Genomic DNA, 12,238 nt, shown 5'->3' on the forward strand with positions numbered 1-12,238 from the left:
GACATTGCACTGGATCAGAATAGGAGGAAATATTGCGCTACGAGGTCTGTTACTATTTTCATTATTTTTTATCTTATTTCCTACATATTTTTAAGAAATGGATTGTATTGATTGAGGTATCGAGGTTGCCAACTGATACGTTGGCGTTTAGTTTGAATTCTTTATCATCATGTATAATTTGGCTTGTACTTATGTATATACACACACACACACACACACATATATATATATATATATATACCCCACTAGTAAGATAGTGGCTTATTGTAAATGCTTGCACTGAAATATCTTTTTATAGAAACGATTATACTGAGCCTTAAAGGATGGAATAAAGAGATAATGATCAATTACAGGCTAAGTTTTTTCAAGTCGGTGAGATTATGGGTTTTCCTTTATTCCCCTAATCTAACATACAATGAAACACTTCATTCATTTCTTAGCAAATCGGATAGTTGGGGCACAGCGAAGGGCTGACCCCTGCCGGATATCTAGGTAGAGCTCTGTGCAAGCTATTGTAGTTGCGCCCGAAGTATTCCGCTACCGTCCCGAGATTGATGTTCGGAGGGGCGGACCCTGCACCAGAAGCAGCGGTCCTGCACCAGAAGCAGCGACAGAAGACCCAGCAATCTTGTAAGGGGGCGGTGCGTGCACCACTTTGTAGCTTCTGAGTGTCTGGCTCGCGTAATCTCCTGGTCCCAGGACTGCGAAGAAGGAATTGGCGGTTGGTGAACCCTGGCTAGCCTCCTGGCTGCGGCTGTACCCGTTGAAGCCATCTAGAGCGTTAAGCAGCGACTGACTGCTGAAGTAGCCTTGCGGCTTGTAAGAAACTGAGGCTGGACCGTTTCCGCAGAAGGGGTAGTTCGGGCACTGCTCTGCCGTCACTCCTGCCGGGTACTGGACTTGAGGATCAGCCGACGTCGTGACAAGAAGGATCGTTGTCGCCACCTGAAAGACGAATATATTTTCAAAAACAAGGTATAGGAAGAGTAGCCTAACACATAGCCGAGACGACGCCAGGTGACCCAGGTTCGAATCCTGTCCTGGGCATGGGTGTTCTTTATGAATGTCCATCAATTTCATCGTATCTTCACTAATACTCATAGGGCCTCCCCGATGGCGCAGTGGTAGCGTCATCGCCTTGTAATCAAGGGATCCCGGGTTCGATACCCGGTCGAGGCACATGGCACAGTGGTTCGGATCCCACTTTAAACCGTAGGTTCAGTTCCAATTAGCCTTACTGTGCATAAAGTGAACTTAAAACACCAACTCAAACCAAACTAATACTCATGTTCGCGATTAGCCAAAAGTGGAAGAAAACGACGTAAAATAAATTAATAAATAAATGTAGGAAAATTGTAAAACCCCGCTCCTCTCATTCTCATTCTGGAAAGTCAAGCCCACGTTTTCATTATTGATTGATTTCCGTGAGATGGAAATAAATAGCTTATTTTGATTTGGTTTTATAAATATTACACATTCGCACTGAGGACAGAATAGAATTTTGTTTTAAGTTCATTTTATGCTGACAGAGGCAAATCGGGACTGAGCATACAGTTTAAACTGGGATCCTACCCATTGTGCAATGTGCGCCCATTGAGGATTTAACCCAAGATTTCAAGATTGTATTTATTTTACCTAATCATCATTCTTTCTTAACACTACGATTTACGTAATGAAGAAAAGTGCAAGGGGTCCTGGCCCCGATACCCGATTGAGGCACATAATGGTTCGGATCCCACTTGAAACTGTAGGTCCAGTCCCGTCGAGCCTTTCTGGACAGGACAGAAGTTATCATGGCGGTTTTGCATTTTTGTTGAAGTTTCGGAAACATTTGTTGCCCTGCTTTCTAGTTTTGTTACTTGTGTGGCCTTTTTTTCCTGTCTTGGTTTGCTTAGATTTCATATTTTTCCTTTTCGCTCGACTATCGTGCTAATAGAGCATTTAACATTGTATTACATTGTAGGAGTTACATTACACTAGAATTAGTCTAAGTAGCTAGATCTGATCATTTCTATTTAATTACATATAATTGATTTTGTATTTCTTCTGCCCTTGTCCTAAGCGGTTTACTAAATTTATTTGTTGTACGTATATTGAAGTCAAGCTGGTACTGTGACGGTCACTCATCCGAATACTATGCATAAATGGATTTAAAAATAAACACGATCATGAATTAGGTGTGATATATGGCATAAAAAAAGTCCCGTTGGAGATATATTTTAATGATAAATTATATACATTTTTATCGTTGATGCTGGCACCACTGCTGGCGATGAAAACTCCATATATTCCAACTGGCACGAAACTGGAACTAAGACACCGAATTCTCGACCTGTTGAACATTCTGTGGATTTGTTAAGTTTTGTAGGCTACTACATGTTCAGTGTGCTAATGCCATGAGGTGTTATTTCATTGCAATCGTTATTATCATAACACAATAGTGAATTATTGAACAACAAGTGGACGGAAAAGTAACTGATATAGATGATTCCCATATCAGCCATGAAATATCTTCAGTAATTTTCCTCTCCTGCTTGTAGGGGTAGGCTAAGTGTGAATTATAATTGCTTCTCCTGTATGAAACTTCTTTGGTGTTCATTTATTTATGCAAAATTTGTAGAAGAGACTGGAAAGTGGCGTTTCTGATACAGACTTGATGTGCTCTATGATTTTTTCATGTAATGACATTGTCCATCTATTGTACTGTGGGATCCATGAGTATTTCCGTGCAAATTGTCCATGACTATTTTTCATTAATTTTTTTCTTACATCCTATGTGTTTTTAAGCAATGGATTTTTATGTATTTTATGTATGATGGTACAGAAGTTGTGGACAGCTTGTTTTGAGTTTCCTTTTAATTCTTGAAGCTCTTTTTGGGTCAAGTAAAGTGCACGATCATGGTGATGGACAATTTATACGTAATACACATGGATCTCATTGTACAGTTAACATGTCGTCAAGTATTATCGGATTATATCGTGCATAGAGGCTAGTTGCATGATACAAGTTTTTCCATTGGTTACAGCCACCTTAAACATTCTAAATCCGTTATCTCTGCAAGCCTTGTTTTGTTGTGTGTGTGTTCTTATCTATACATTTACAAGACATACAAACACGTAGGTTCAAATTAACAACATAACTTTAATGCCTGGAAGTCATTCACGTACATCTTACACACGGATACTATAACAACCAATCAATAACATGCTATAGAATACATATTCTTCTTCTTCCTCTTATCATGCGTCTATCATCTCCTCCTGGAGTCTCTTTTTGTTTTGTTTTAAGTGCTGGTCTCACCGTATCTATCAGGAGGTCTCCTAAGTCTATTCGATCTTCTGATTGGTGTGTGCCAAGCGTCTGTATATGGTTGGTTTTGGTTATCTCTTCCCTCTGCATCCTCCGGCTGTCCTTCTGGTATCGATTCAAGGTTTGGATCAGGTAGATCTGTTGAGGGGTTTGGTTCACACTCACGTTTTCGTAGCCACCTGACGTGTACCGTTCGTGTCGATCCGTCGAACAACTGCACTTTATATATTAGGCTGTTGCAGACTCTAGACAATACCATTCCTGGTACATGCTTGGGCGAATTTACCTTCGGGGTCTGCACCCAGACTGCATCATTCGGAAGATATGCAAGATAAGTTTTGTCAAGTCTCTTCCTCTCTTCTCGGCCCCGCCGTGATCCAAGAAATGGTGGGCGATCCACTCGCCTTTCCCGTTCAGTCATATATTTTTGTCTCTTGTATCGCAGTTGGTCACTTTCCCTTGATTCAACATCCTTATCTCTCATTGCTCTCTCTTCTCTCGCCTTCTGAGCCAACTGCTTCAGATGCTCTTCTTTCTTCTCCTTTTCTTGCTGGTCAAGTTTCTTCTTCAGCTGTGCTCTCAAACCTTCACTTTCCGGTATTTTAGTATTAATATCTGCATTATCATTTCGTTCGGACCCCGTATTTGTGAACAATGTGTTACATTGTGCTAACAGTTTTCTCCAACCCGGATGAATACTGTCCAGCCATGAACGTCCAATCAACGGATAACGCAGTTCTTCTTCACACAATATAACCGGCAATTTATACAATACATCATTCAATGATAAATCAACCAAGGTTTGACCTTTCAACTTTAACTTATCATTATTCACGCCTCGTAACGTTAGTGAAGTACAATGTGTTCGCCGATGTGGAAACAATTGTTTGAAAGACTTGTTATTAAACAGAGTAACCGTAGATCCAGTGTCTAGTTCACATTGTACAATTCGTTTATCAATACACAGATTAACTACGCACGGTTCCGCTGACATAAGAACATTAGTGCCATCTACAACTTTTGTCTTTGGCTTGAAATTAACGCTCCTTGCTTTTGAACGATTGAGCGTAGCATCTTCCACTTGTGAATTGTCTGTGCTTGATGAAATAGTGCAAGTATTATCTTCTAGCGGATGAGAATCACTAACTTCGACGTGCAATAAAGACAAACCATGAAATTCATTATGTATGCTTTGTTCACCAACAATAGCGTCTAAAGGTTTAATATTAGACGTAGATATTTGATCACTTGTAATTGTCTTACTCGCAAGTCCACCATTATTTTTCCTAAACTTGCATTTTACATGCCAATGACCTTTCTTTTTGCAAAATGAACATATCGAATATTTTGCTGGACAATGTCCAAGATCATGTCTTCTGGAACATCTGTCACATTCTTCGGTGCTTTTATAACTTCTATTCTGAGGATTAACGAAGTTCTTTCTGTGTGCTTGCGAGGACTGAAAACATGGTTTCAATTTCTGTGTCCCAGAAAATGCAACTAGATTAGGACTATAATCTTTTTCACGATGTATGAACATTTGTGTTTCCCGTTCAATTAATTCCATTTCAAGCACAATATCTTGACATTTTGCTGGAGTCAATGTAGGTTCAGATAGTAATTTCTTTCTAATGGCGTCAGACCGAACGCCTACAATTATTTGCTCTACAATGGCTTCCTGTAAGTAATGGCCAAAACTACATTTTAGTGCTTGTTCCTTAACACGTACCATAAATCGTGTTGCATTCTCACCACTTTCCTGCGTGCATTGCCTGAACTTGAAACGTTCCACATATTTGTTTATTTTCTGGCCATAATGTTTAAGCAGATTGTCCTTGAGGATCGAATACGTTTGCCGTTCGACTGGTTCAGGTGCAAGGATAGTCTTCAACACTTTGAAAGCTTCAGACCCTATAACTGCAATCAGTATGGGTACCTTCCTGGCTTCATTAACAGAATGAGCCAAGCAAGACTGTTCAAACCTCGTTAAATAATCTTCTATTTCTTCCGAATCTGGCCGGAACTCAGAGAATAAATTCAAACCGAACATATTCATAATTGTGGTCAACTAAATATCACAATATCTTAAACACAATCCGTATCACACTGATTTAAACTTTGTTCTTGTACAATTATTGTAATCTACGCCGTAGACACAATTTGTATCGCATTGATTGAACCTTACCCTTGTGCAGTTATTGTAAATAGTACACAAACCGTGTAATTTTGGTTCTTACCGTAGAAATTGATCAAGCCGACACAATTTCTCCTTGCATAAACCTATGCTGGAATGATGATCGTCGCGTACTCTTCGTGACGTCTTCATCCATACTTCTTCTTACGAAGAATCACCAAGAATATCCTGTACGACTGCGCCATAGATGTAAGCCTTGTTTTGTTGTGTGTGTGTTCTTATCTATACATTTACAAGACATACAAACACGTAGGTTCAAATTAACAACATAACTTTAATGCCTGGAAGCCATTCACGTACATCTTACACACGGATACTATAACAACCAATCAATAACATGCTATAGAATACATATTCTTCTTCTTCCTCTTATCATGCGTCTATCAATCTCGTTCTAGAAAAGGACAGTTTGGAATCAAAATTAGCCTTTAATAACTTCAATCATTTTGTACAAATTTGAAAGCAATTTCGAACTGAACGACAAATTAACGCAACCTAGCCTCAAAGCAGGTTTCTTTCTATCCAAAGAAAATGATCGGGCTGTTACTAAAAATAATTAATCCCGTTCGAGTCTTCGATGTTAGCAATGGATTTACAAGACGAACAACATAATTCATTGCGCCATATTTCGTGCAAACGGATCAGATACTGCGTGGAAAACATGCCGGGTAAGCATTGTTCGTATGGTCTTTGCCGATTCAAGGTATGATTATCATTATCATATGAGTACTATATATTTTTTTTCTTACAAAGCAAATTTGCTTGATGACGTCAAGTTGAATATAATCCATTATCTGTGAAAAATTGGTAATGATGCAACTAATTAAATTATGTACTACGATTTTACTTTTTCTTGTCTATTTTTTTGTATTTGTTATTTAGTGTCGCTTTTGTGCTACCTTTGGCTAAACGCGACGTTGGGGGTTAATGATGATTAAATTAAGTTGATGAAGGGACACGCAAAAGAGCATGTCCAGGTCGGGACTCAAACCCGAAAACCTTGAAGTTCATGTCTGCATTGGAGGACATGTGCATGAAGAAAAACGTTTCAATGACACGAGTTAAGGAGATAGAATTCAAAACATGTACAAATAGGAATTTTCCGATATTGATGTATCGAAATAGGAATGGCATACTTTGTCCTGTACTTCAATCATTTCCTTCCTCGCTGTTATCACTTTCAAGTTAATATTTCTTTTGGTGTACATGTGTGGTGGCTAAATTGAATTTTGCATGTTCTAGTATTCTTATTGTAAAAAAGGTAAGCCAAAGGGTCGGTTCTGACTGAAGGTTTTTCTCAATGAAAGATTTCTGTGGCCTGCCATCTAGCGGTACGAGTGTGTAACTAACTGGTATCTTTCAAAGGCCACTACCACATAATACGTCGTTAGATGTCACTAGCATCGGTCGGTGCATGCTATCATCCAAAGATATTAAAATACGAGGACATTATGGACGACATATTTCACTGAATTTAATGTAAACGCGTATTAAGTAGATTGACCATGATCAACACGGATTTAAATCTTGAAGAAATCAGAATTTGATTTTAAGTTTTGTTATTCAGTCACTTTTCTGCCACTGGCTAATCGTGACGACGATGATGAGCGATGATGTCATGAAATTGATGAAGGGACACTCACAATGAACACCCATGTCGGGATTCGAACCCGGGGCCTGGCGTTGTAGTGCACTGTACTAACCACTCTGCGGGTGTCTATTGGGGTAAGAGCAAAATATGTATGATAACGGTGAAAACCGTTGTATGGAGTTTGATAGTTTCAAATATACTTCATACAAGGCAGTGTTTTAAATCACGTACCTTTGAACTTAGCATTGTTTTCCGTTAAACGTTGCTCATAGCGAAAACGTATATAATAAATTTGTTTGTATTTTTGTTGTTTATCATCGTTTTTCTACTTATTTAGGTTATCAGCAACAATGAGAATGAAGTAAATGAAGTGACAAATACAATATCTGACTAAAGTTTCGAACTTATACCCTCTGAATTCGTAGCTTGTTTCATAAAGCGCTGCGTGAGGTTTTGAGATGGGATTCATCGATCAATCAGAAATGTTGAATGCCTGCCTTGTAAACAAGGGGTCTCGGGTTCGATACACGGTGGAGGCACATGGCACAGTGGCTCGGATTCCTCTTTATACTGTAAGTCCAGCCCGATTAGTAATTCTGTGAATAAAGTGGATTTGAAACTATAAATCAAGTCAACCACGTTGAATGCCTGATTTGGTATTTAATTTCAGTGAAGTCAAAGCGTTAGAAGGTGGTGGACAAAAAATCGATTTTCACTATTTTTCCAGAGCCCCAAATTCTGTCGGTATTTTCAAATCTCTGCCTGGGCACCATTTAAAGTGTTTAAATAGCCATAACTCGCCACAATTTAAAGATATCATTTGAATGAAAATGTAATGGATACATTAAAATATAACATGATTGATTGATTTGCTTTATTTTTACTTCGCTTTTTTGTGCCACTTTTGGCTAATTTGCGAAGATGGGGATGAGTGATGATATGATGGAATAATATTACATGATAAAATAGTCGCTAATATACTTAGATGCCATTGTAACAAACCGTAAATCCTGAACTCTCGACATGACGTTCTTACAGTACTGCATTTCAGCGAAATAGATAATCAAGTTTCAAGATGGCGGACATTATACCCTCAAAAAATGCAAAACTTATATGCACAGTAAAGGTATTATGCACAACAAGGTCACCCGCATGATTAAGAGAATACTCATAAAGAATTCCCAGCATTAGGATAATTTACATAGACACTTAATCTGGTACCTTTCACCCAGGTTTTCACGCTACAATTTCAAAAATTGAATTATATGAAGTTTTTCCTGATATCTCAGGGGGCAAACTCGAATTGGGCACAAAACCTGGCCAGAGATGATAGTTGATAATGGTTCACTAATCTCCGAGCACGAATTGCGCACAGAGCGGCACATGATAGGAGCAGGCCCAGGTGCGCCGGCAGGTGCATGTCAATCGCGAATTGCCCACAGAGCAGTGAAGTAAAAGTGCTCGTCATAGATTTCAGCTAATAACGTTCGAACTAATGTGAAATCTGTTAAGTTGTGACGCCATTTCTTTTGTTTGCAGTTGTGACATTAATTTGAACTCGTTGGAAGAAAGTGACTTGCTTATTGCGGAATAAAGTGTAGCAATATGGAAAAACAAAAAAAAATTGGAGTGAGAGAGGAAACGCACTTCTCGTTTACTTAAAACTTACGTTTCGAGAAGGGAAGATACGGGTGAAGAACGCTGGAGGTGTACCAGTAAATCATGTAAGGCCATACTTTACACATTCGGCAATGGAACTACATTCTCGCGGATGGAAAAAGAGCACAATCATGATGCCCTCCGAGACCAGGTTTTATGGAGGAAATCCCTGAGCAACAGCATCAAGAGAAAAGGTGATGAGTTTGAGGAAAGGCCTTCTAAGTTAATACACAGAGAGTTACAGGAGCAGCGAAACGTTGTGGAAACCTTAACCCAAAAGAACATGAAGCTCGTCAGGAACATCAATTATGCTCGGTTGAAAGTACATCCTAAATTAGCCAAAACTTCGGATGAAATTCAGTTATGGTCGATGAAGACCATTCGTGATGAGTACTTTTTGTTAAAAGTCGACAAAGAAAAGGGGATCGTGATTTTTTCTTGCGACTCAAATCTTTAGTATTTGTGCGAGAATCAAGTAATTCTATTGGGCGGCGAGGGATATTTGAGTATGCAGCGTGTCACTTCCTACAGTTGTTGTTCAGCTGACACGTGTATTCGAACGGATCGCATATTCCACTTGTATTCTGCTTACTCAATACTTCGTGCAATTCTCCGCACCCGAACATATATAACTTCTTCAGGAGCTTGAAGTCAGCCCAGACAGACACTTACGTCCGTGTTAATAGTTAATGTTTCACAGACTGACAAAAAAAGGCAGGCATTCATCGAAAGTAAATTAGCACAGCTTAGAAATAATAATATTGATCGTTTGAGTTTTGTGAAATGCGTATCTTACAAGGTATCTTGTTAACTAGAAGTGAGTAGTTTAATCATAATAAATTTGTTAATGACTATATTAAAATGTAATTGTTAAGTACATGTGACTCGTTTGGATGTCTATATTCAAATGTAATTTGATATATGATTACTGGCAATTTTGTCCAAATCTGAGATAACATTTTTATTCTTATTCTTAGTTACATTGTTACATGGTTTGAATTTGTTCAATTTCTGTCCATTTGTTCCATTTCTGTATTTATTTCCAGCAAACTTCCTCTTGGTGCGCAGTTCGTGCTCGGTGACACACCTGCACCACGGTAGATGCGCAATTCGTGCGGGCCCATCTCAGGGGGCGCTCTTGTATGTGTGTGAGTGTGTGTTTGTGTGTGTATGTATGTTTGGAAATTTTAACCGTATACATGTAAATATAATTTTTGTGCAAAATTATAAAAATGCCCTACATAACCATGCGCATCCTTATCAATATTTAGGGAATGGTGTTGTATAGACGTATGAGAAGAATATTGAACTGTGTTTTGGACGTAGTTGTAACGTCGTCGCCTTGTAATCAAGGTATCCCAGATTCGATACCCGGTGGAGCCTGGAGGGCACATCGCACAATGGTTCGGATCCCATTTTAAACTATGGGTCCAGTCCTGATTAGCCTATCTGTGCATAAAGTGGACATAAAACCGAACTCTAACAAACAAGTTATTACACAAATCGGATTTCTAACAGATGTAATCACATTTGTAATGCACAACAGCAGCACTGATATGGCCGAGCGCATATATTCACGATCTTGCTACAGAAGATTCCGGTATGAGTCCCAGTCTTTACCTCGTACAATAAGAAAAATGGAAAACAAATACGTACCATTGATTAATTAGAAAAAAGTATCCATTTTTTTCTGCTAGTAATAACTTTGTTAGTTCTAAATTAAATCACTTACCAGTATCAACATGGTGGACAACACGAGTACACAACATGAAAGCTAACTCCATGAAGTTCTTATTTCCAGGAGTATATATAACTTCACACCTGAGCAATTGTTGTGAGAAGGATCGTATACATCTTTGGCTATCGGAGTTGCAACTGGCTTCGTGGGAAGAGTCTCACATTTTCTGTAACCTCTTTGTCGTGGGATGCCAGCTCGTCAAACATGTTTAATTCATGAACTGCATCAGTACTCAGGACAATAATATGGGGCTTTACATGTGTGTGTATTGTACTGTCGTTTGTCACTTTAGCTCAAATTTGCACAGAAGAGTGAGAAAGAATTATGAAACGGTTCGTAAAATGGTTCCAATGCGCAGTTGCTGCATAAGAATCGACAAATTTCAGTTGAGCCTTTGTAAGTGTGCCTGTTGCAAGTCACATTGTTGTCTGTTATTATGTTGCTCTGCTTGTAATGGTTGGGTTACGTGTCTGCTGAAATGGCTTTGTGTTGCGTAATGTCACGGGAGACTGGCGCCAAAGTCAAGAAGCACGCTTTTGCAAGGCACGCGTCGTTCGGTTCGCCTTCGTAATGACCCTAATTGCTAGAACATTGCCGTTTCTTTTGTTTTCAGTGTAGAAAGGAAGGCATGCCTTCACGTTGGTTCCGAGTCGGTCAGCTGGATTGTGGAAGCCCTTCCCGTTCCCGACGAGATTGCTTTCTCCCATAACGGACTCTTAGTATGCTTTTTTGAATGATTAAGCATAATGTTTGCACCACGAACTCCCAGCAATTGAGATTAGAATAAAATTCAGTATTAATCATTATCGAACTGGTGAAAGTTGATATCTGAAACAAAGGAGCAAAGTTTTTATTACTAAAGCTAGTCTCACACAGATCTGTCTGTCCTCACTTCCCGGTCGACCTTAAGCTTCAACCAACCATAAGGCAAGTCATGTTTGGTGCTGTTCGCATGTATTTTCAAGTTGTTAAGGCTGTCGCTAGCCGCTCATATTTTTTACGTCCTTAGTTCGCGAAAGCAGCAAGAGGGTCTCACAAAAACGCTATCTTAAAAATGGCGACATCACAAACACGACATAACACTTCACAAGTTTAGAAGCTAATAACTGTTAAAAGAAAGGGGAAGAAAATATGTTTCCCAACAAAGAATAAATTAATGACATTGTCACTGTTGAAAAATGCAGCATTTGTAGCCCTCAGCAGTGAAAGTGAGTGACAGATTTTATTTCAAGTTGACATACCCCTTAATGGACACACTATATTATAACCATTATAACCATATATTACGGCAGAGGTTGCATGTTCTAATTAGTTCCCTCTCTGTACGGTTTTGAAACTTATTCCCCAATAGGAATTGGTCAAGTAAACTACATAAATTACGGGACAATAATCAAAACGAAAACTAGTGTTTACATTAAGCTCATCTTTACCTTACATTGACATCTCTTTTGGTCATAAAATACTTTGTGAGATTTACTTCGGAAGCCATGAAACAGTATTTACAATTCGTGTTTTAAAATCACCATATATCATTACAACTCTACACACTTATTTCCTGCAGTGCTATATGCATCACAGTTTATACATATATTACAGCCAGCAAACATATATGTTTGTCCAATTCAAAATATTGGTATAATATTAACAAATTGGAAATTCTTGCTTTCCGCTTGGCTCTCGCGATGGTTACCCAGCACCATGGGTAAACCGGGCGTTCGTTCAACTGATTTGGAGATTCATTTTACT

The 12,238-nt window shown here is 38.9% G+C and overlaps 1 protein-coding gene across 1 annotated transcript; it reads right to left on the reverse strand.

The window, feature by feature from the left end:
* Positions 1–369: 369 nt before the first annotated feature.
* On the reverse strand, positions 370–10,634 carry LOC146004248 (uncharacterized). Its single transcript, XM_083142929.1, has 2 exons — positions 10,487–10,634; positions 370–945 (listed from the first exon to the last, which is right to left on the reverse strand). The coding sequence occupies exons 1-2, from the start codon at positions 10,496–10,498 to the stop codon at positions 538–540; spliced, it is 420 nt and encodes a 139-aa protein (XP_082999055.1). The 5' UTR covers positions 10,499–10,634; the 3' UTR covers positions 370–537.
* Between the last annotated feature and the right edge of the window lie 1,604 nt (positions 10,635–12,238).

Source organism: Lepisma saccharinum, chromosome 21, assembly GCF_977018435.1.
Source record: "Lepisma saccharinum chromosome 21, izLepSacc3.1, whole genome shotgun sequence".
Taxonomy (NCBI): Eukaryota; Metazoa; Arthropoda; class Insecta; order Zygentoma; family Lepismatidae; genus Lepisma; species Lepisma saccharinum.